The sequence below is a fragment of the Lepidochelys kempii genome, chromosome 20 (genome assembly GCF_965140285.1).
Source record: "Lepidochelys kempii isolate rLepKem1 chromosome 20, rLepKem1.hap1, whole genome shotgun sequence".
In the NCBI taxonomy this organism is placed as follows: Eukaryota; Metazoa; Chordata; order Testudines; family Cheloniidae; genus Lepidochelys; species Lepidochelys kempii.
This window is the reverse complement of record NC_136399.1, coordinates 9,015,528-9,039,722: the sequence shown is the minus strand read 5'-3', so window position 1 is coordinate 9,039,722 and position 24,195 is coordinate 9,015,528. Positions and strand designations below refer to the sequence as shown.

At 64.7% G+C, this 24,195-nt stretch overlaps 1 protein-coding gene across 1 annotated transcript in view; it reads right to left on the bottom strand.

The window, feature by feature from the left end:
• Nucleotides 1-22,325, bottom strand: part of NOTCH3 (notch receptor 3) — a 45,126-nt gene extending 22,801 nt beyond the window's left edge. Inside the window, 8 exon segments of the mRNA XM_073319236.2 lie at nucleotides 1,352-1,537; nucleotides 1,737-1,892; nucleotides 2,969-3,202; nucleotides 3,610-3,732; nucleotides 6,385-6,720; nucleotides 7,076-7,218; nucleotides 14,756-14,837; nucleotides 22,153-22,325. Of these exon segments, the coding sequence (XP_073175337.2) occupies nucleotides 1,352-1,537; nucleotides 1,737-1,892; nucleotides 2,969-3,202; nucleotides 3,610-3,732; nucleotides 6,385-6,720; nucleotides 7,076-7,218; nucleotides 14,756-14,837; nucleotides 22,153-22,237 (1,345 nt within the window). The 5' untranslated portion in view covers nucleotides 22,238-22,325.
• Between the last annotated feature and the right edge of the window lie 1,870 nt (nucleotides 22,326-24,195).

Here is a 24,195-nt window from a genome sequence, read left to right as displayed (position 1 = left end):
AAACCCTCACCCAGAGCCCAGGCCAGTCAGTGGCAGAGCTGGAGAGAGAGAATTCCAGAGTCCTGGCTCCCAGGCCCCCTGCTCTACCCACTAGGCCCCACACCCCTCCCAGAGCTGGGGACAGAACCCAGGAGTCCTGACTCCCAATCCCCGCCCAGAGCTAGGAGAGCACCGATCCCTGCTCTATGCTCTGAGCTGAGCTCTGTGTGTGGCCCCCGGAGCGGCCAGGCGGTGGGCATGCGGAGTCTGTGGGTTGGTTTCGTGCCCATTCCCTGGTCCCCACATCCCTGGCGCAGGCATTGGGGCAGAGGCTCCTTCGCCCTCCTGCACCACAAGGGGCCTATGCGGCTCCCGTCCCATCAGGATGACCAGGCACCAGCATGGAGCAGCAGAGCACCAGGGTGCTGGACTGGGGAAGAGGGCCCGGTGCCCTGGCGAGGGCAGTGACGGCACTGCCCCTCCCCCCAGCTCCAGCCTCACAAAGGGCTGAAAATAACGAGGGGAAGATTCCTCCCCACAGGGGGTAGCAGGGAGACAAAAAGGAGCAGTCCAGCCCCGCGCAGGCCTCCCCCAGCCCCATTAGTATTCCAGGCACAGCCCTGCGCTCCCACCGTCTGGCTGCCGGCTATGCACCCCCTGCCCCTCTGGCACCTCTGGGTGAGGAGCCGACTCCACAGCCAGCCTTCCAGTGCTTAACTTGTGCCAGGGCTTGCCAGGGCTGAGCCCCAGCACCTCTGGGCTTGCCACATGTGTTATGCTTGAGCCCTGGCACCTCTTTCATTCCAAATTAAGCACTGCAGCCTTCCCTGCCAGGCCCAGCCCCCGGGATCCCGCCATCCAGCTGCCAGGGGAGGGGCCCTCGCCCCAGTCGCCTGGGCTTCCCAACAGCTCCCAAGCCCTGGGAGCCGAGCCAAGCCAGGATTCCCTGCTATGGAAAGGAGAGGAATGCAGGCCAGGCCAGGCCAGGCCAGGCTCGGCTCTGCCCACGGGGAGCCCCGTCACAGAGGGGCACCCAACGCCCATCCAGCCCTGGCCTCTCAGCTGGGGCTGCCAGCAAGGACGCTGGCTAGAGCCAGCTGGGATACAGGGTGGGGGACCCAGGTTCCCGCCCCGCTGGGCATTGGGCTGAGTCCCAACAAACTCACTGTGAGGTGTTGTTAGAAGGTGACGCCTTGCAGCTGCCCGGGGCGGGAAATCACATCTCTCATTCCCAGATACTCAGGCCAGCCAGCCCCTGAATCGACAGCACAATGCTCACCTCCCCGAGCTGGGGAGAGAACCCCACAATGCTGGGGAGGGGGAATGCTCCCCGAGCTGGGGAGGGGGAATGCTGGGGGTGCGGGGCACTCACCCGCCATGCAGATGCAGGTGAACTCCCCAATGCGGTCAAGGCAGGTGGCATCGTTCTGGCAGGGCATGGACAGGCACTCGTTGATGTCAGTCTCGCAGCGGGGACCCGTATAGCCACGCCCGCACTGACACTGGAAGGAGCCCTGCGTGTTCACACAGCGGCCAAAGTGCTCGCACGGGTTGGCGCCTGCAGGGATGTGGCCAAGTCAGAGACAGGGTGGGGGCCAGACCCCCCCAACCCCTGCCTCACCCCGATCCCAGCCAGGCCTCCCCCACTCCAACCCCATCACTGAGCAAAGGGCCGGCCGGCCAGCCGCCCCTCTCCCAAATCCTGGCCCAACCTCCCCCACCCTGACCCCATCACTGAGCAAAGGGCCCCGCCTCACCAATAGAGCACTCATCCACATCCTGGTCACAGGCCCCCCCAGTGAAGCCTGGGGGGCAGGTGCAGATGGCCCGGCCATTCACAGGGTTGGTGTCGCAGATGGCATCCTCATGACAGGGGTTGCTGACGCAGGCGTCGTCCAGGTGGCACAGGAGACCTGGCAGAGGGAGGGAGTGAGGGGGCGTAGGCAGCCGCGAGGCAACCACCCTGCGGAAGCCCAGCTAGCCTGGCCCTCAGGGAGCAGAGTGCCAGTCCCATCCTGGAAGGCTAAGGAATGCACCCCATCCCTCCTCCCCACCCACACACAACAAACCTCCCCACCCAGCCAGCCCTGGCCTCCCGCACAGACACCCACCAACCCCCTAAGCCGGCCCCAGTCCCCCCCACCTGCACAAACACCCACCAACCCCCCCATAGCTGGTCCCAGTCACCCCCACACATACCAACTCCCTCCCCCCCAGACAGATCCAGTCCCCTCACACAGACCCACCAAGCCCCTCCCCCGCAGCCAGCCCCAGTCCTCCCCACCCACAGAGCCACCCAGCCAGCCCTGGTCCCCCCCCTCCCTCCACACCTGCAGACACACACCAACCCCCCATCCAGCTGGCCCCGGCCTCCCCCACCCCATAGACCCACAAACTCCCCCAGACAACCCCAGTCACACACCCCGACCTGCACACCCCAACTCCCACCCCCAGTCCCCCACACCCACACAGATCCACCAACACCCTCCCCCCACAGCTGGCCCCAGTACCTCCCACCCACATAGACACCCACCAACCCCCACCCAACCGTCCCCAGTCCTCCCACACCCACACACTCCCCAGCTGGCTCCAGTTCCCCCCGACCCACACCCACCAACCCCCAGCAGCTCCCCCCGCACTCCCACACTATTCCCCTGCCCCAGCTCCCTACCCCTCACAGCCCTCCTCTCAACTCCTTCCACTCAGCCAGCCTGTCACCCTCACCTCAGGTCTCCCTCCCACCTGCTTCCACTCCTTCTGCCCCCGTCTCCCTGCCCCCTTCCACTCAGCCACCCCCTGCCCCTTCAGGTCCTTCCTAGCCCTTCCCATCCCCTTGGCCAACCCCTAAGCCCCATCCCCTCAGCCCACCACAGACCGTCAGGGGGAGGGGTTAAGCATGGGGAGAAGAATCCCAAATCCCATGGCGAGGGATGCTAGGAGATCTGAGATTGGGCTGAGCCAGGCCGGACCCCCCCCACCACCACCTCACCTGTCTTGCCCATGGGGCAGGCGCAGTAGAAGGAGGCCACGCGGTCGTGGCAGGTGGCCCCGTTGAAGCAGACGGCCGTGGCACAGTCGTCAATGTTTTCACTGCAGCTCTCGCCCGTCCAGCCGTTGACGCACACGCAGGTGTGCCCGCCGTTGGTGTTGAAGCAGGTGCCCCCATTGTGGCAGGCATTGGGCTGCAGCTGGCACTCATCTACGTCCTCTGTGCAGAACTGGCCTGGGGGAGAAGGGGGCTGAGCCTGGGCAGGTTAGAGCTAGCACCCCTAGAGGGGAAAGGGCCCGTGTCCCGTTCCCCACCACCTCAGCCGATCAGTCCCCTGTCCTGGGGCTGGATCAGAGCCAGCGCCCCGTAAAGGGGAAAGGCCCTGTGTCCCATTCCCCACCCTCTGAGCCAGCCAGACTCCTGCCCTGGGACTGGATCAGAGCCGGTGCCCCCTAGAAGGGAACGCCCTGTGCCACATTCCTCCTGGGGTCCTATGGCAGCCCTGGGCTGCTGGACACACAGTCCGTGCCCACAGGGTTAGATGTTAGCTCTAAGGCTCAGGACCCATAGAGCTGACTGCACTGCTGGGGGTGGCCAGCGAGGGGTTAACTCCTGCCGCTGGGCAGGGCGCTAGGTGGTACCTGTCCACTCGGGCGGGCACTGGCAGTTGTAGGTGTTGACCCCGTCCACACAGGTGCCCCCGTTCAGACACTTGTGGCCTGGGCAATCATCAATGTTGATCTCACAGTTTTGCCCTTCAAAACCTGGAGAAAGAGAACACCACCCAGTCAGAGAGGGCGCGTACACCCGCTCCCCAGACCTGAGCGTCTCCACCCACTCCCCGGCCCTGGCCCCAAGCGTCTCCACCCGCTCCCTGGCCCAAGTGTCTCTCTCCTGCTCCCTGGCCCCAGCCCCAAGCCCCCGGCCCTGAGCATCTCCACCTGCACCCCGGCCCTGGCCACAGAACGTCTCCCACCTGCTCCCTGGCCCCGGCCCCCTCCACCCGCTCCCCAGTCCAGAGCGTCTCCACCCAGGCCCCAAGAGGCACGGAGCTCGAATCCACCCCTCAGCCCCATCCGAGAGGCAGCCGGCCAAACAGAGTCTGGCTAAACCTGAAACAGAGACCAGGCAACTGACTCCCAACCCCCCCACCCCTCGCCCTGCTCAGTGTTGGGAACAGAACTCAGGAGTCCTGGATCCAGCCCCCTGCCCCTTGCTGCAACCCAGCAGACCCCTGGAACAAATGCAGGTCCCAGCAGGGCTGAGTGAGGCAGGCCAGTTTTCCCCTTTGCCCACACGGGGGCTCACAGCAACAGAAGCAGGAGCTTCTGCGAAGGGTCAGGGAGCAGGACGAGGGGTCACTGCAGACAAGGGGTACCCCCAGGGCAATGGTGGATTCAGCAGCTTGGCCAGGAAGGGTGAGAAAAGCCCCAAGGCCACAGCAGAGCCGCCTCAAGCATGGCAGGGCCAGATTCTGCGGGAGGCCCTCTCCACAGGCCCCAGCAGGGTTTGCTGCAGGGGGCAACGGATGGGCTGCCTGCCCCTCCGGCTCCACGCAGCTCTGCTCGGCCCAAGGCCACGCTGCAGCAGGAACACCCCCCCACGTACACACAGCGCCCCCGAGCCTGCTCTCCCCCACGTACACATCTCCCTGAACCCTGCTCTCTCACACACACACACACACACACAGAGCTCCCTGAGCCCACTCTCCCCCCCACGCACACAGAGCAGCCCCGAGCCCGCTATACCCCGCTCCACGCACACACAGCACCCGAGCTCTCTGCCCCCTGGCACACACAGCGCCCCGAGCCCACTGTCCCCCCACAGACACACACAGTGCGCCCGAGCCTGCTGCCCCCCCAACCCCCGCCCCCCACGCACACACAGCACCCGAGCTCTCTGCCCCCTGGCACACACAGCGCCCCGAGCCCACTGTCCCCCCACAGACACACACAGTGCGCCCGAGCCTGCTGCCCCCCCAACCCCCGCCCCCCACGCACACACAGCACCCGAGCTCTCTGCCCCCTGGCACACACAGCGCCCCGAGCCCACTGTCCCCCCACAGACACACACAGTGCGCCCGAGCCTGCTGCCCCCCCAACCCCCGCCCCCCACGCACACACAGCACCCGAGCTCTCTGCCCCCTGGCACACACAGCGCCCCGAGCCCACTGTCCCCCCACAGACACACACAGTGCGCCCGAGCCTGCTGCCCCCCCAACCCCCGCCCCCCACGCACACACAGCACCCGAGCTCTCTGCCCCCTGGCACACACAGCGCCCCCGAGCCCGCTCCCATGCCACGCACACACAGCGACTGAGCCTGCTGCCCCCCCCACACACACACAGTGCCCCCAAAGCTCACTGCCCCACCCCCCACCACCCCCGAGCCTGCTCCCCCCACACATACAGCTCCCCGAGCCCGCTCCACCACACACGCACACACAGCACCCGAGCTCTCTTCCCCCAGCACACACAGCGCCCCCGAGCCCACTCCCCCCCAGAGCCCACTCCCCCCCACACACAGCGCCCCAGAGCCCACTCCCACACAAACACACAACACCCCTGAGCTCTCTGCCCCCTGGCACATACAGCAGCCCCGAGCCCGCTCCCCCCCACACGCACACACAGCTCCTCAAACCCTGCTCACACGCACCCTGCTCACACGCACCCACAGCACCCCCAAAACTCGCTGCTCCCCCACACAGCGTCCCCAAGCCCACTCCCCCGCCCCACACAAACACGGTGCCCCCAAACCCGCTGTCCCCCACACACGCACACACAGACCACAGGGCCTGGCCCCCCCACACACACAGGGTTCCCCAGACCGTACCCCTCCTTCCCTGTGTTCCCAGTGCCAAGCCAACTGGCAGAGGGTGCAGGATTTGGCAGGAGCAGAGCTGCAGCTTAGATGAGAATGAGCCATTATTTGGGGGCAGGGGGCTGAAGGGACTAACAGGGGACTAACAGGGGAGAAAGAAACGGTTGGCTTGAGCTGGGGAGGGGGCCAAAGGGGGCTCTGGGGAGCAGGGGAGGGGAGGGGATGGCCCAGGGTTGGGAGCCCCCCAAGCTCCGGCCCTGCTGCTCTCCCGGACGCTCCCTGGGATTGTTTCCTTCCTGGCCAGGGTCCAGGTTCTCCCAGCGCCATTTACAGCTTCCGATGAGCTTCCTGCAGCGCTGCCTGGAGCCGCTAGCCCCATGGGCACACACGCCAGGGCAGGGGAAGAGACACACTCCTAACAACGCCTGCCCCCCAGCGCTAAGGGAGGGGAACAGCATCCCCCAGAACAGATTCCTCCAGCACTGTCTCCGCCAGGCCCCCACACACCAACCCCTGCAGCCCAGCGTGCTGCCCCCAAACTCTGCTCAGCACCCCACACCCTCCCCAGCCCCCCCCACGAGCCTCCCACCCCCTCACCCGGCAGGCAGGCACACTCGTAGCTCAGCTCCCCGGTCTGGCGACACGTGCCCCCGTTGAGGCACTGTGAGGGCGCGCAGGGCATGTAGACGCTTTCACACAGATGCCCCGTGAAGCCGGCCGGGCACTGGCAGCGGAAGGAGCCTGGCGTGTTGAAGCAGGTGCCCCCATGGCGGCAGACGCCCGGCGCCCGGCACTCGTCCACGTCCATGCGGCAGTTGCGGCCCTGGTAGCCTGGTGGGCAGGTGCAGTTGTAGCGGCTGTTCCAGTTGGTGCAGCGGGCCCCGTTGGCGCAGGGGTTGTTGGCACAGGCATCAGCCAGGGAGCAGTCCTGACCTGTGGGGGGCGAGGGGGGGCGGGTCTGTGAGCAGGGCCTGGCTGGGCATGAGGACACCCCAGAAAGCCCTTCACCCTAGGCCAAGCAGATCCCCGCCCTGGGGCCAAGCTGTGCCCATCCCTCCTCCCGCACCAGCCTTGTTCAGTCAGGTTCCGTTCCCCTCCCACAGCTGGGTTGAGGGTCCCTCCCCATCTCCCACAGCACCCCTATGGCCATCCCCCATCTCCCTTAGGCCTGCATGGCATGGGTCCTCCTCTCCGGCCTGCTCAGATCCTGGCCCCTCCTCCAACCAGGCCAAGCTGGGCGCCACCCCCTCCCCTAGACCAGCATGCCCCCCACCTACATGACCCTCACCTCGGAAGCCCTTGGGACAGGTGCACTGGTACTGCACGGTGCCATCCTTGAGGGAGCTCTCACACACGCCCCCATTGGCACAGGGCGACTGGTGGCAGGGGTCCTGGAACTGGCAACGCTCGCCAATCAGCCCAGGTTGGCACCTGCAGAGCGGGGGCACATTGGTGTGAGTCCCTCCCTCAAGCGGAGGATCGAGACTAAGGGTAAACGCCCGGAACCAGTGCAGGAAGGCCACACACCCATCACCACTGCATCTGGGCACCTGCTACATCACATCACTGGCAATGAACTTCCTAGGGGAAGCATCATGGAGTCTCCAACTGGCCTCTCTTTTCGGGGTAGGGTTAGAGTCCATCAATTTCCTCTACTTTTATTGGTTGCCAGGGGTTCCTTGGGGGGGGAGGTTGTCTCTGGCCCAGCCCATCCCCCAACTGTGCTCTGTGGGTGGGCACCCAGCCCTGCACTCAGCACCCAGCCATGGGCCCCCATGCCACAGCACATCAGCCACCTCCATCCCCGTGGCTCCAACAAGCTGTCCCCAGGGTAGCCTGGCCCTCATGCAGTTGGTGCTGGTCTTGGGGGTTGCCCCAGATCTCAGGTTATTCCCTCCAACAGGCATTGCTTGGCATTGCTCTGCTCCAAACACCCCCTGCCCTGTGCTGCCCATTCGCCCTGTGGGCTCAGCTCCCTTTGCAGGGCCTCAGTTGGCACCAGCGTGAACTCATCATTGTGCCAGCTGCTCACTTTACCCCCTCCTTGTTCCCCCAGCCCTTGCCAGATCTCCACTGAAACTTTTAACCCTCCCTCTCTGCTCCCCCAGGGGGATCCTCCCTGCCTCGGCCTATAACCCTGGCCAGGGGAGAAGGGGCCACTGAGTCTGACTCTGCTTCCTGACCCTGAAGTATTGGTCTGCTGGCAAACCAGACTGGGCTCAGCATCGGGGTACAGCTCCAAGCATGGGGGAATCTGTGCCAGTGCAAAAGGGCTCCCCATTGTGTAGCTATCCCTACACAAGGAAGGAGACGTGCTACACCAGTACAAGGCCCCTTTATACTAGCAGAGCAGCACCACCGCATGGGGCTGTATTGCTAACCCAGATCGGCAGAGAATCACCCCCACCCGCTACAAACTGTGAAGAGCTGGCGTCAGCCAATTCAGGACCCACTCCCTGAGCCCCCCACACCCCGTCATTCCTAAGATCTCACCTGCTGCTGCACCTCTTAGCACCTGCCCAAGCCCAGCCCCTGCTCCGACCCCGGGACCCCACCACCGAGAGCTTGTCCGCAGGGGCGGCCCCGGGACCCTGCTCCGACCCCGGGACCCCACCGCGAGACCCCGCTCCGACCCCGGGACCCCACCGACCAGAGCTCGTCCGCAGAGGTGGCCCCGGGACCCCGCTCCGACCCCGGGACCCCACTGCCCAGAGCTCATCTGCAGGGGCGGCCCCGGGACCCCGCTCCGACCCCGGGACCCCACCGCCCAGAGCTCGTCCACAGGGGCACCCACTCCCAGTGGAACCTGGCCCAGCCAGCAGGTCCGCAGCCCTCTCTGGTTCCCTGCCCCCCCCCCAGCTTCACCTCCTCGGGGCTCATGCAGAGGGAGTAGGGTAGAGTCCCTCCTGCCTCCCACAATACCCCCCCCCACCCCCCCGAGGGCTACGTCCTATAGGACTAAGCCAGGGTAGGCCCAGCCCGCCAGTGAGCGGGGCCCAGCTCACAGGTCTCTAGCTAGCCAAGCTGGAGCAGCGCATGCTGGGAGCTCTGCAATGGGGAGGCCACAGGAGGGCTCTCTGCAGGGCTCACAGCCCGGAGCATGCCCCACAGGGCTGGGTCCGAGACCCACGGTGTGCAGGGGCTGAGAGGTGGAGGATGGGAGGGCAGCCAAGCCTGCCGGGCTGAGCCAGGCTGGGCAGGACCATCCTGCCTCCCAGCCCCAGTTCTAGGCTCGCTCCTGAGGACAGCTCAGGTCCCAGGACGGAGCCAGCGCTGGGCAGCACCTGGGCGCTCGCCCTCAGGCTGGGCTGGCTCCAGAGGGCACCCGCTGGGGGGAGCCGCACCAGAGCCTGGGTCCTAGTGCACAGATTATACCCTCCAATCTGCTCCTGTCTCCGGCTCAGCGGCAGCTCCAGCCAACCCCCACCCCCCTCGCCTGCCGTTCCCAGGGCAACGCAGAATGCCTGTTTGCTCTGCTGTCCAGGGCCTGCAAACCAGGCCCTCAATCCCGGGGGGCACCCTGCAGCAGAAACAGGGGGGTGCTCAGTTCACCCCACCACAGCACGGGAGCTCCCAGCCTGCTCTATACAGCATCCCCTGCTGGGAGAGGCTGGGACTGGAGGAGATCCTGTGCTCCTGCCCTGCTCCCTCCAGTGCCCTGCAGGCAGGGACCGCGTAGGGTGACCAGCAAGTGTGAAAAATCGGGACGAGGGTAGGGGGTAACAGGAGCCTATGTAAGAAAAAGCCCCAAATATTGGGACTGTCCCTATAAAACCGGGACATCTGGTCTCGCAAGTACTGCAGGACAGCAGGGACTCTGCCCAGGCCTGGAATTACACCAGCTCTCCAGAGCGCTGGGCCCTACCCCCCAGAGCTGGGGGCATGGCCCAACAGGGAGAGGAGAGGGCAGAGCATGCATGGTGCTGGGGGCACAGACGGGGCGGGAGAAAGGGATGGCGAGGAGAGAGATAGTGCAGACCATATGCCCCCGCCTGCCACACCCATGGGCCCATTCAGCCTTGTAGCCCTTCTCTCCTGCCGCACTGGATCCCCAGATCGGAGCAATGGGCCCATCAAGACCATAACTCCCCTGCCCCCGGCTCAGACCCATTGACCAATACTGCCTGCAGGAACTCCTCCCCCTCCCCATCCCCTGGAGTCTGCGGACAGACAGCTGTGCCTGCCTCAGGAGCAGCCACAGCAAATGCCACTGACCATCCCAGGCCATGCAGCCCCCCCAGCAGTGACACAGGCAACTCCACTGGCCCCAGCATGGACCAGGAATGCCCTGCGGACCCCCCCATCCCCATCCTGCACACTCCATTTTGGGCTCCCTCCAGCAGCACTTGGTGAGATGCCAACTCCCCTCTCCCTGCATGTGTGTGGGGGGCCACCCTGAGTGCAAGGCTGGGGTTGGCAGAGCTTCCCACCACATCCACCCACCCAGCCCCTGGAAAGGGAAACGGGATGTGGGGACAGGCATCCCTGTGGCAGGAAGCAGTAGGGGAGCAGGGCCCTGTATCCCAAAACCTGGCAGCGCCCTCCCCCGCAGGCAGAGCCAGGCTCCCACGCTGGGAAGGCAGCCCCCTTCCCAGCCCCATGGCAATACTCCTGCCTGCTCATGTCTGGGGAGTGGAGCCCGGCACCCAGCCCGCTCCATGGGGCGGTGACTCAGCGGCTTCACTGCCGCGTCACCCCATGAGTCACCCCGGCAGTTGCCTCAGGCACCCGCTCCTGGAGGGATGGGATGCCCCTGGGCACGAGAGCGCACAGGGGCACAACTTCCTCCCCATACCTCCTAGCTGCAGGAGGCAGCAACCAGCTTTAGAGAATAGAACCCAGGAGTCCTGACTCCCAGCCCGCCTCCCCTTGCTCTGACCACCAGGCCACACAGCTCCCAGAATGCCCCCTCACCTGACAGATGGGGGCTACCCTGGCATGTGCCCCCTCCCATCCCCCAGTGGCCCCTACTGCTCTCCCTGACCTCACGCCCCTCTTCCAATTCCATCCTCCCACATGCATTCCCCCAACAGCCCCCTCCCCATCCATCCCCCTGATCCCATCAGCCCCTGCTCCAATCCTGTTGCCCACCTACATATTCCCCATGGGCCCCTCCCCCATCCATCACCACTCCCCCCACCCTATCAGACCCTGCTCCAATCCTGTCCCCCACCTTCCCACTTCTCCAACTCCCACACTCATTCGGCACCCCTTCCTGTGGCGTCTGGGCGGGCACAATCCAGCCTAAACCAGCCCCACCTTCTCACCCCGAGGTGCCTGGCAGACAGACCCAGGCTGCAAACCCAGCTCCAGGCTGGCACGGTAGGGCACATGGGGCCCACAGGGAGCTGCCCCCCTGTGAGGGGCCCCGCACACTGAGTGGGGCAGATTTCTGGCACTGGGAAGGAGCTACATTCTCTCTCCCCTCCCCCCAGCCCTCCCTGAGCCGGCTCCAACCCGCTCGACAGGTTCCAGCAGCACCAGCACCATGCTGGGCCAAAGCCGCTCCTCTCTGCTCCCTGTCGCGCCCGTCCTGCCCCCCTGGCAGCTCCCCTCTGTCCCCTAGTCAGAGTTCATCCACCTAGAGCTCGCCCACTCTGCCCCAGGGCTGCTCCGCTCTGCCCCCTGCCCCACTCTGATCCTCCCCGGCCCCTCCTCTCTGCCCCTGCCCCTCTCTGCCATCCTGGCTGCCCCCTGTGCTCCCCCACCGCTCCTCTCTGCCCTCCCGGCCGCCCCCCACTGCCCCTCTCCCCCTGCCCCCCCATCTTGGCTGCTCCTCTCTGCCCCTCTCCAGCCTCCCCCCAGCTTCTCCTCTCTGCCTTCTGCCTCCCTTCTACCTCCTCCAGCCACTCCTCTATCCCCGCCGTACCTCTCCTGCCCTCCGGCTGCTCCTCTCTGCCCCCTGTCCCCCCCAAGCCTCTCCCCCCTCCCCCGGCTGCTCATTTCTGCCACCCCCTCCAATCATCTCTGCTTCTGCTGTGCCCCTTCCACCCCTCCCCCTGATCTTCTCTGCCCTCCACTATGCCCCTCCCACCCCCCCGATCCTTGGTGCCTCCCGCCACACCCCTCCCGCCCCCCACACTCAATCCTATCTGCCCCCCTCCCACAGCACCGGGGGGGGGGGGCTGTCTCCAGAGCACAAAGAACCCAGCATGCAGATGGGAGCCTGCTCCAGTGAGCTGGGGCAGGGGGCTGGGGGCACTGTGCTTGTTCTGGCAGAGAGGAGCGGTGGGGGGGGGCACAGGTCAGCATTCAGGTGGTGCTCCAGCCCCACACTCCAGCCCATGATTTCCAGCAGCCAGGCAGCGCGGCCCCATCCAGATCCTGCTCCTACTCCTGGCCAGGCGGCGTCAGCAGCCGGTGATTCACCTGTTCGGGGCGGGGCAGCAGGAGGCCCATCCACCTGTCTGGCATTCCAAGGCAGGCAGCAAGGAGACGGGAACCTGCCACAGCGAGCTCCGGCACCTGCCTGCGCGGCGGCTGTGCCGTGGCCTGGCACTCGGGGTAGCGAGGACCGGGCGACGGCACAGCAAAGAAACTGCCCAGCTACTCCTGGCTCACCCCGCAGGAAGTGGTGGGCACAGGGCCACCCAGGCTACCCTTGCAGAGCCAGCCGCTGCCCCCACCAGGCGCCAACCTCTTCCCCCTGGAATCCATGAGCTGGGTGACAGGTCAGAGCCGGCTCTGCAGAGAGACTGCCAGGAGCTGCCCAGGCCCCCTGCATCCAGTCTCCGGGGCTCAGCCCCATCTGGTTCCAACTCCCCAGCAGCAGGGCCTGGAGCCCTGACCTGGAGAGAGGATTCCCAGATAATCAGCCTGCTTTGCCCCACTGGCAGCCCCACCCCCAGAGCTTGCACTGCAGAGTCAGATGCAGGAAGAAAATGGAAGTGATTCACAGAGAAAGTCATTACTGGGATCAGAGACGGCAGGGTCGAGTGGCTAGAGCAGGGGCACTGGGAGTCAGGATCCCTGGGTTTTATCCCCAGCTCTGCTCCTGTGAAGTAGGGTGATGACACTCACTGAAGCACCCCATGCTAGTCAGCCCCAGCCCCTTGCAGCTGGCTCACCAGGACTCCGCAAGCCTGTTGGGTGGCACAGCACGGCAGACGTGGCAATCGCCATTCCACACCCATCTTCCATCCACACTGACCAAGCGGGGCCGGGCACAGCAAGAGCTGCCATGGCCCAGTGCCATCTCCCCTTTGTTCCCAGCCCCCTCCCCACCAGCAGCTGGTGGGTCCCCCCACATGGCCTTTACAGCATCCCCACCAGGGAAAGCATCTGGCCAGGCTGGGGCCCAGGGCCTGCAGTCTCTCCAGCCAGCCCCTTCCCAGAGGACTGGCCCAGCCAGGGCCGGGGAGCCAAACAGCCTCCCTTCAAGTGCTCCCACTGGCAGGGTTGAGAACCAGGAAACTCAGCACACTCCTTCCTGGCCTCTCCTACACAGGCCAGCTGCTCCAATGGGGGCTGGGGAGGTGGGGGTCAGCTCAGTCACCCTAGCCTGATGGGGTCAGCTCAGCTCCGGACACGGCCTAGGTCTCACATGCCCCCCACCCAGTTCCACAGATCAGCAGCTGCTTCCCTTCCAAGGGCTGTCTGCAGCCACTGGGATCAAATGACTCCAGGGCCCCCTCGTGAAGAGGCCCCCTGTCTGGGAGACTCTGGGAAGGAGGCCGGGCAGGAGGAGTCCCCCCCTCCCCGCGCAGGAAGTGGGGAGCTGCGGGGGGGGCAGCACACGTCACTGCTAACACTGTTCTGCAATCTGGGATTGCAACAGCCACAGCAGGGAGGAAACAAGGGCTTGGGCGGGCGGGGGGGGGGGGGGGAGAGATCTCGGCCCCTTTGCCAGTGTGGGGTGGGCGGGGGAGAGAGCCAGAGGATGTGAACCCTGGGGTGTCAGCTCTCTGCCCAGGGAGCCCCAAAGAAAACATCCAGGCACCTTGTCACTCTGCCCTCCACTAGCCTTCCCCCAGGCACAAGATTCACCTCTTCTGCAGCCGCCCTCCCAGCTCATCCCAACCCGGCTGGAAGCCCTTTCTCCCCCCAATGCGTCAGCAAGCATCACCCCGTGTTCCCCTCCCCAGCGCGGGGCCTCGGGGACAGGAGGGGTCGCGCCCAACAGCTGGGCCTCCAGAGGCACAGTGAGTCGCCCACTGCCTGGCTGCTGACATGGAAAGAGACCCACCCCACCACCCTGAACTCTTATAACACCCCACCCTGCCCAAGCATCCCCCGCTCCCATCAGCTCAGGGCAACCCCTAGCCCTTCCCATATGCTCACAGCCCCAGTGGGGTGGCTCCACACCATTCTCCCAGATTGGCTCCCCTCCCTTGGCCTGGTGAGGGTCCCTTCTGCTGCATCCCTTTGCGGAGGCCATGAGGAGCAGGCAAGAGGCTACCTCACAGTAAGTGGCTGCTCCCCACATCCCCCAACCACTGGGGCTTGGTGCCATGAATAGAATATCATAGAATATCAGGGTTGGAAGAGACCACAGGAGGTCATCTAGTCCCCTCTCCCTGCTGGCTGGCACTCCCCAATCACCACCGGCTCTTTAGGGCAGGGCCGTGCCAGGCACGGTGACAAGGGCTGTGGGACAGCCATGCAGGCCCCCAGCCAAGGACACACATCAGGTGAGACCCAGCAAAATGGGCGCAGAGCCGGAACAGAACCCAGTGCTGCAGAACCTGGGCTGGGCCGGCTGAACCACTGGGCCACACTGCCTTTACTCTTATGACGCACTGCGGGAACCACCCTCCCTCCTGTTAACCCAGCCCCAGGCCTCCGGTTCCCGCTGGTTCAGACCTGTCCATCCGCCGACCCCAAGGACAGTGGGAAAGGCACCCCCCCCCGTCCCCTCCCCCCACAGCCTGTGAGCAACACCCAACCACCGTGGAGCCCATCTTGCCTACAGCCCGTGCTGGATGGCAGCGGGCATGGATCCCAACCTGCAGGGCAGGGGGTCACTTACACGCAGGCTGCCTTCCCGTTGGAGTAGAGGATGCACTGGCCGCCATTCTCACAGGGCATGGAGCCTTCCAGACACTGCACGGCTGCAGGGAGAGAGTGGGAGAGAGCCCATTAGAGCAGAGGAGTGGCCCCCTCCCCTCCCTGCCCCCACCCCCACACAGAGCTCCCTCGTGCCCGGCCCTCTGTGGGGAGCCCAGCTCAGTCACTGGCCATGCCAGCTGCACCAGGGTGGGGGATCCAGGGGGCTTCCTAGCAGCAACCCCTGACAGCTTCTGCTCACTGCTTCCCTGTGCCCCCGCCACACCCAGATGGTCCTTGGTCCATCACCCGCCTGGCTTAGAGCACACTGTTCAGGGCAAGCCCCAGGGAACATCAGAGCACCCCATAAACTGCATGGACGTGGCAGGACCCTGCCCATAACCCCAAGCCCCACCCTGAAATGATCAACAGCACCGTTGTTGTAAAGCAGTCCAGTACAGCTGCCAAGGAGGGATTTTATGCTACTACATACATAAAGGTTGCTACCCTTCCCCCTATATTTATGACAGCTGCTATCAGGGCTGGGATTTAAACAGCCACCATTAGGCTTCAGAGTCAATGCTGCACTGACACTGGTACTGAAGTTGCATGGGGAAAATTTCATCCCAGCAGCAGCAGGCAAAGGGAAGACACACACACCCCACAAACCAGGAGGAGGGCAGCTGTCAGACAAGTTCCATGCATGACTAAGAAGTTTAGTTTGGGGGTGCCCCCCACCAGTGAGCCAAGGAAAGGTCTGTGTGACTCCACCACCACCAGCCCCCAGTGCCATCCAGCACAGGGGGAGGGGGACAGGGGTTTTCAGGGCTCCAGGCACAACCTGCAGGCCACAGTCAGACACTAGGGCCCCGCACTCCCTGGGACCAAGGGGACAGCAGCTCCCAGAACTCCAGCTCCCAGAACCCTCTGCCTGTGGCACATGGGCCCAGGCCACCAGGACCCCACAGGGAGAGGAGGCAGCTCGGGACCTGTCAGGGCCTCAGAGCCCAACCAGCGTCTTCATCAAGTGTCCAGGGACCTGTCCTGCTAATCTCTGCCTCTTCCCAGGCCCCTCATACAGTAGTAACCTGCTAGCTCGGACCTCGGCTCAGAGACCCTCACCCTGCCAAGGACACTGGGTCATGCCAGGCAGCACAGAGCCGGGGGCCTCGGCCCCACATGCAGGGGACAGAGCAACACAGCTGGGAGGGGATTGCGACTGCACCATCCTGGGTGTTACAGCAGTTCGAGGCCCAGGAGACCTGCACCCACAGCTCACCCTACAGCCAGCCCAGCCCTCTGCCTCCACCCTGAGTGCCAGGTTCCCACAGCCTGGGGAGGGAGGGTCGCTCTGAGGCAGACTGACTGACACAGAGGCCCCCCGAGCCCAGGGACCTGTTGCCCAGGGCAGCCCCAGCTCTGCCAGCCCCCACAGCCTCCCCAGGGACAGTGAGACCCATCCTGTGCCAGGATGACAGGGACCAGCTGCCAGCCCTGTCTGGACCCAATCTAGGGTCGAGGGGCCAGGGCACCCAGCCCTGCGAGCCCTCTCCCCTTCCAGACCTCTGGGCAGCTCTGCCAGCAGCTGGGCTAGCATGGGGGGGCAAACTAGAGACACCCCACAACCCCCCCATGGGCCACTGCCTGGGCTGCTAATGGGAGGGTGGGGTGGGCTGGGCTGGTCACAGCCCCCCTGGCTGGATTGGCCCCATGAATAAATGGGGTTAAGACATCTCTATGCCCCTGGGGCTGCAGCTCCAGGCCCCCTGGAGGAGCCGATCCCAAAGGGAAATCCCAGCAGCAGTTTTCCACGGCTGGGGAGCAGGGCAAGGCACAAACCCATCAGCCCCCTCCCCCCATGCAGAGCGAGAGGAGGCCAGGCCTGGGCCCCACAGGCCACATAGGGCTCAGGGGCCTTGCTCCTTCCCCCACCAGCCATTTCCTCCAGACCCACTTGGAGCATGCTGCGTGCCCAGCACACAGATCAGCTCCCAGAGACAATGCCGCCCCCGCCCCTCTCCCCCACTGCAGCCCCAGCTCCACCAGGCAGACCCCAGAGCCAGTGCTGCAGGCGAGACCAGCCCCCTCCCCACACACGGCTGCAGCCGAAGGGGTGGCATCGGGCTTAGACAGCTCCCACCCCCACTCTGATCCCTGGGCTCCTTTGCCCTTGGCGCCAACCCTCACCCCACAGCCCCGTGAGGGGCCCCAGGCGTGGCAGCTTTTGGGGAGGGGGATGAGATGCCGCGAGGCTCATTCTCTTGGAGAGCTGGTGGGGCTGCCCCAGGTGCCAGGAGGAGGTTCGGGCCCCGCACAGAACCCCCAGCCTGTCAGGCACAGATGAGTCTGTGGAGCGGCAAACCCAGTCGAGCCCCCCACAGTGGAGCGGGAGCCTGTTCCACACTGGGATGCGTGCAATGAGGGGCTCCCATGCCCCCCAGTGTGATACCCAGGGCAGGCCCGGGGGGGATTTTAAAAAGAGTCCTAACTTCTTCCACCCTAGAGAGGGAATGCGGGGGAGGGGGTCCCAGAACATTAACCCTTTGGGTGCCAGCTCCAACTCCCCATCTGCAGGGAGGCCTGATGGGAAGTGCAATGGGAAACCCGCAGCATGCACCCAGGGGGCAGGCCCTCACAGCCCTCCAAAGAAGGCACCAACAGGAAACTAAGGCATAGAGATAGGAAGGGTATTGCCTAAAGTCACCCAGCGAGTCAGTGGCACAGCTGGGAGAGAACCCAGGAGTCCTGACTGCAAGCCCCACCCCACAATCTAACCCAGTAGCCCCCACTTCCTTCCCAAAGCCAAGGATAGAACCCAGGAGTCCTGACTGCCAGCCCCATCCCTAATTCTAACTCACTAGCACCCATTCTCCCCACCCACCCAAAAAAAAAAAAACAAACAGCAGCAGCCAAGGCCCCATCACTGCAGAAATTCAAGGACAGTGGTGATAAGAGACTGTGGGAACGCTGGGGCAGTTCATGCTGCCAAAGGCGGGGTCAGCCAGGATGACCCTGGAGGCTCCGGTGCCCCGGAGGGCTCTAGGACTCCTGAGGTGGAGAGAGGCACAGAACGACCCCCCACACCTCCCCCAAGTCCTGCTGTCCAAAGTGGGACACCCTCACAAACAGCCCCAGCTTCTCGCTCCGGCAGGCCTGGGGCACAGTCTCCCATCAGCCCCTGCAGGCAGCGAGGTGCTCAGCTCTGAGCCCTGGGGGTTATAGACAGTGAGGGGGGCACTGTGCCAACACACACCTGGCCTCACCCCAGCCCCCGTATTCCCGTCCCCCACAGCTGAGTTAGGGACAGTGCATGCTGGGACACAGCCGCTCACCCCTCTGCATCACAGGTATGCCAGGCGAGGCAGGGCACATACCGACAGAGTCTCGCACCCCTGACCCATGCTGTCCAGCAGCCCCGGGATCCTGACCACAGGCAGCCTAGCAGGACTACTTAAGCTAGCAGTAAGGCAGTGACCCGACAGCCACAGCTAGCCCAGGGACTGCCGGTACCTCCCATCTGCCTGAAACAGCACACCAAAGGCCAAGCCAGCCCAATGCATATTGTCAAGCAGGACACAGGATCCAGAGCCACCCAGAGAGGAATGGACCAGGGAAAGGTGAGACAGCCAGGACTCCTGGGTTCTATCCTCAGCTCTGCCAATGACTGGGGCAGAAGTAGCCCCAACCTGCCTCCTCTCTGGCATTTATGAAGCCTCATGAGGAGCTCAGGGCCCCAGGGAGGGCTCAGCCAGCGCCCCAGGCTGTTCAGTTATGGATCCCATTACTGCAACTCCCCCACTCCCCAGGGCAGGAGAAGGGCTGCTCCTGCCAGCCAAGCACCCACAGATGGACCAGAACTGACCGTCACAGGATAGCGGAGCTGGTACCCCTGGCCTGGCAGACACAGCCAACTGCCCCGCCCCAACAGTGCAGCCAGTTCAGAGTGGTTGGTCTGGGAGAGTCGGAGCCTCTCATGTCTAGGGGATGCCAGCTGTGACCCAGCCCAGAGCATGGGGACCGACTGCCACAGGGTTGGCTGGAGTGGGAGACAGGACCTGTCACTTCCAAGGTGCAATCCAAGCCCCGGCATCCGAATCCCCAACACTGGCCCCAGCAGGCACCCTTCAGTGCAACTGGTGCCCCCGGCAGGGGCCGGGGAGGCTCACCCACTCCTTGCTCTCCCCATGGCTGGGGAAGGGGTCAGTGTTGCTAAAAGCCCATGAGTGGAGGGGGACTCATGAGACGCCACTGCCCCAGGATTCCTGGTCTCCATTCTGGGTGGGCGAGCAGGTTCAGGCCCTGATTCTGGGGCACATTTGGATGCCGCCCTGGGGAAAGCTCTGCGGTCGCCAAGGCAGCAGGGAAGGGGGCTCACAAGCCAGGCAGAGAGCCCCTGAGAACAGGTCCACACTGTCCTACCAGTTGGGCAGGAGAGCATGGCCTGCGCTGGCTGTGCTGGGGCAGGCGGGCCCCCCAGCCCCACTCCTCCTGGCCCGGCGGGTTGGGTCCCTGGGTCTCCCCTTGCTGCAGCCAGCGGCTCAGTGGGAGGAGTGTTTACAACCGGATTAGCCAGTGTGATTGTTCAGGCGGCTCCAGGGCCCTCTCCAGATTCCACAGCTCTCCAGCTGCCTGGCCGCTTTGTTCACAGGCTAGCAACGCAGTGGGGAGAAGAAAGGGGCAGGCAAGTCAATGGCCCAGCCAGCCAGCAGGCCAGCCCTCTCCGGCATCTGGAGGAGAGGCAGCTGCTGCAGCTCTGAGCGCTCCCCCAGCATAGCCAGCGCCAGGGGAGGGGCAGGGTCTCACACTGTTTGTGGGTGAATGACAGAGGCCAGCGCCACCAAGCCATTGCCTGCCACCCAACTCCCGCCCCCGCCGCATTCCACAGGGGAGGCCGCCCCCCACAAGCCCCTTCACTTAGGGGGCAACGTGGGGAGCCTGGCCACAAACCAACCGGGTACCACACAAACCATCGCGCCCTGGGGACCCCGCACTGCTGCAGCAGGGCACAGAGAAGCCAGTTTTGTGGGAGCCAGGCTGCTCTGGAAGAAGGGGGAGGTTAAACAGGGTGTGGCTAAAATCAATCAGGGAAAGTCCTGGAAAGGAGACTTTGCAAAGGTAGGACCTCATCCCCAGGATGGGGGGCGGGAAGCTGAGCTGTTTCTCCCCCCCATCCCCCAGGAGGACCAGGACTGGGGGGGGGGAACCAGGCCGCTCCCCGCCACACACAAGGAGAGGGGTAATCGACACCCCGATAACCTGATTTCTACTCTGACCACCCAAGACAAGAATTTACCCAGAAGAGGCTGAGCTGAACCCAAGGCCTCCCAGCCCTTGCCCAGCCCCCAAGCAGTTGGAGCTGCAAAGGCCTCGTCCTCACTCAGGCTGTGACAGGGGCTAGAGGCGTCTTTCCCTAGTGAGGACACTGTCTGGGTGCATCTGGAGGCTGGTTCCTGGCTCCGGGACTGAGACGCTCCAAGCTCCTGCGGGGGGTGGTTGGCACCAGCAGTCTGTGCGGGAGCAGCGGCCAGACCCCTGTCTAGCCGTGGGGCCACGCGCTGCTCAGGAACGAATAGTGGGGCTTCCGCAAGGCAGCGAGTTGCTCAACAAGAACAATGCTGGTCTATGTCCAGCCAGGCAGCAAGGGGGGAGGAGGGGTTATACTTCAGGGCATCCTCAACCTGCAGCAGCCATCCCACAGGCCCTGGGCCCATCCACATGTGGTCCCATGGGCTGGGAGTGCAGGCAGCAGGCCAGTCTCCTGGAGCCGCACAAACCAGTCCAGCAGCTTCATGGGCAAGCGAAACCCACGCTGAATAATAACCCTGCGCTGTATTTACCTTTCACAGCAGTTCTCTCATCGCTGGCACATTGCTGTGCACCAGCAAGTCCATGCAGGACACGCAATTGAATCATCTTATCTCCCAGACGCATCACCTTGGTCCCAACTCACGCTCACTTGGGGGGCGGCGGGGGGCTGACCAGCTGGGACCCCAGGACCCTTACTGAGCTTGCCACTTGCCCGGCAGAGCCAGGGGAGGCCAGATCCCAGCTGGCCCAGTGCGGAGCTGGGTAAGCATTTTGAAGTTCTCTCCCGGCTTCCTTAGTGCTCCCTAGTCAGTGGGTGCCCTGCCGCAATGCCCCAGCTCTGCGGAGAAGTGGGGGGAGCCCAGCCCGGGCAGGGCTGGGAGCGCCTCAGGACGGTGCCTCGGAGTCACTTTCCAACACAGAAAAGTTTGAGCATCTGGGGTTGGCAGAGGGAAGAGACCGGAGCCAAAGCAGCTGCTGGAGCCTCTGTGCAGGAAATCAGCCCCCACCCCACACCCCCAGCCCCCACACTCATTCCACACACTGAACCACAACAAAAATGCCATCAAATGTAATGTCAGCCCCAGCGGCCCCCCCCAGGAAGCCCTTTCATGGCAATCCCAGCTAACCCCCCGGGGGTGGGGTCACTGCTCCCCCTGCACAGCCCCCACCCCAATACAATGTGATTCCCCCCCCCCCCACACTCTGCGCCGGGCTCGTGGGGATTTCATGGGCAGGAGGCCGCGACCGCAGAGTGGGGGAAGGGCGGCAAGGGGGAAGGCGCCGGCTGGGGAAGCCGGATCCGCGCTCCAGCTCCAGGTTTCCCCGCGCGCCCAGGCTGGCTGGCGCAGGCTGCTGGAAAGTTACTTCTCGTCAATAGCGAAAGAAGAGGAGCGCAGGATTGTTCCCCGCAGCCTCAAATCAGTGCCTGCGAACTCCCCGCCCCAGCCCAGCCGCGGGGCAGGGGCCGCGCAGCCCCCTCCCCCAAGCAGGGATTATACATTGATTAAGTATTTTCTTTGTGCTCTGACACAGGGCCAGCCCCCTCCCCCCAGCGCAGACAAGGGAGGGGGCTCTCCGGGCAGGGGAGAGCGCACAAGAGACTGGTTACAAGTGGTTCCCAAATTGGACGGAGCCGTCACCGTCCTGAGCCCCCCCTCGCCCCCCAATTCAGCCGCTGATCCCTGCCGGGGGAGCCCGCATCATTGGGGCGCGCGGCGGATTCCTGGCTTTGAACCCCCCCCCCCTCGGAAAATAAAAGTTTTGTAAAGTTTGTAAAGAGAAAGTCAAGGGACCAGATCACGTCGCCCCCCTCCCTGACGCCACCAGACGCCCCCCGCAACATCAAACTGCGGGCCCCGAAACCGCCTGGGCCCCCAAAGTCCAAGAGAGGACCCCTCAAGAACGGGGTCTCCGGAACTGCCCCAACGCCGGGCTGCTTAGCAAGAGATCGCCGGGGATGGGGGGGGGTCCCCTGGCACTCGCAGCTGCCGCGATCCCCGCTCCAGCTCTCCGGACCACAGCTCCCACAGCCGGCGCGCCCCCCGCACGGGATCCCCGCCCCTGCCCCCTTACCTGCTCCGGCTCCCAGCTGCGCCAGCAGCGCGATGCCCAGGAGGCTGCCACCCAGCAGCGCCCGGGACCCGGCCCCCGAGCCCATCCCGCTGCTCCGCTCGCGATCCCGGACCCGGACCCCGACCCCGCTCCTCCGCCGCCCCCGCCCTAGAGATCCATGGCGCGGCTCGGAGCCCCGCGCCGCAGAGCCAGACTCCAGCGCAGCCAGGCTGCCTCCCTCCCTCCCGGACCCTGGGAAACTTCCCCCGCCAGCAGCGACTCGAGTCCCGGCCCGGCCGCCTCCTCCTCTGCGCGGGGCGGGGCCCGGCCGCCTCCTCCCCGGGCTCCCACGCTCCTTCCCTCCCCTCCCTCCTGCCCAGCCCGCTCCCGGCCAGGCCCAGCCCCGCGCTGCAGCCAGCGCCCCCTGCCCGAGCCGGCGCCGGCAGGTGCCGGGGGGCTGGCCGGGCTCACTCGCTGCAGGCGGGGGGCACCGCGGCGCTCAGTGGGGCTCGGGCTCCGGGGGACAGATGACTGTGGAGGGGGAGGGGTGCAGTGGGGGGCTTTGCGGGGAAATCTCTGAGCGACCGGGTAAAGGCCCCCAGGGTAGAGGGCGCCAAACCTGCCTCCCTTCCCCCAGCAGGGCGAGAGGGGGGCAGAGGCAGCGGTGTGTGTGCTGGGGTCAGAGAGGTGCTGGCTCAGGCCCCATAGCCTCGGCCTTTCCCACAGAGTCATGAATCCTCCCTCCAACATGACCAAAAAAAGCGTTTGTTTTTTATGAGCATCCAAATCCCCAAGGAGGGGAAAGTTTCCATCGCTGGCTGGCTGTGGCGAGGGGCGGCCCGTCATCCACCCCCGCTTGACTCCAACCCAAGGCAACTGGTAGGGTCCGCACGCTGGGGCGGCTGTAGCCCTGGCAGGATCCCTGCTGCATTGTTAGCTTTTGGGGGGAGCCAGGCAGACTCGGGGGGTGGAGTAGAGCAGACCATGGATGAACTGACTGAGTCCCAGCTGGAGCAGAACCAGCCAAGGGGGCTGGAGAGGGATGCTGGAGGGCTGATTAGCATCTTGGGGGTTCCTGCCACTTTGCCCCAGCTGCTCAAGAGCTGGAGAGAACCACTTGCCCCTCCTCAGTGCAGAGCCCCCCCTCGCTCCATCACCCAGCTGTGCCCACACTGGTAACGGTGCCAGCCCAGAGCCTTTTGGCCTCACGCTGCCCTGGCAGGATGGAGCTTTCCTGGAAAGTGCAAGGCAATTCAGACAAGACAGCTGGGCTCCAGGAGGGTCCAAGGCAGCTCGGCCCAGACACTGCTCTGCCAGGCTCCAGAAGGCCAGGTGTCATCGCAGGAGGCAAATTGTTGGGGGAAAGGGCAGTTTGACTCCTCCTTGAGGAAGAGGACGTGAAGGGACCAAGGGGCATGGGGCAGAGCTAAGGAGCTGTGGGGCTCTTTGCAGGGGTGCTGAGCACTCTGAAAATCAGGACCTGAAGATTCATCTACAGCTGGGTGAGCATCTGCACCCCAACCCCCTGGGTCTGGCTGGCACATCCGTGCCAAGGGTCATGTGCCACCTCCCTGGGCGATCACATACCAGGAAGCTTCTATCTGATTAGGGCGACCCAGGCACTAGGTGCCTCTCTGGAGGGATGGGCACAGGGCTGGGGCTCTAACCCCACCGCTAACACTGCGCTTTGATAGGGCTTCACAGCCAACTGAGAGCCACCACCAGAGCCAAGCTCTGAGGCAAGAAATACCATCCAGTGGGGAGGGAGGGGACAGGCCCAGAGAGGGGAAGTGACTTGCCCAAGGCCATTCAGCAACTCAGTGGCAGAGCATGAGTAGAACCAGGCCTCCTGCTCCCTGACACAGCACCCCACCTCCCACCCAGCCTGCTCCCCAGCTCACTGCTAGGTGGGCATATGGAACAGTCTACAGACAGACAGGTGCCTGCTCCCAGTTCTCAGCCCCTGGCACATGTGAGTGGCCCCCTGAGGAGGGAACAGGGGCTGCTCTGCCTCTCCCCCCAAGAGATTGCTCCATCACAAGAGCTCTTGATTCTCAGAGGTGC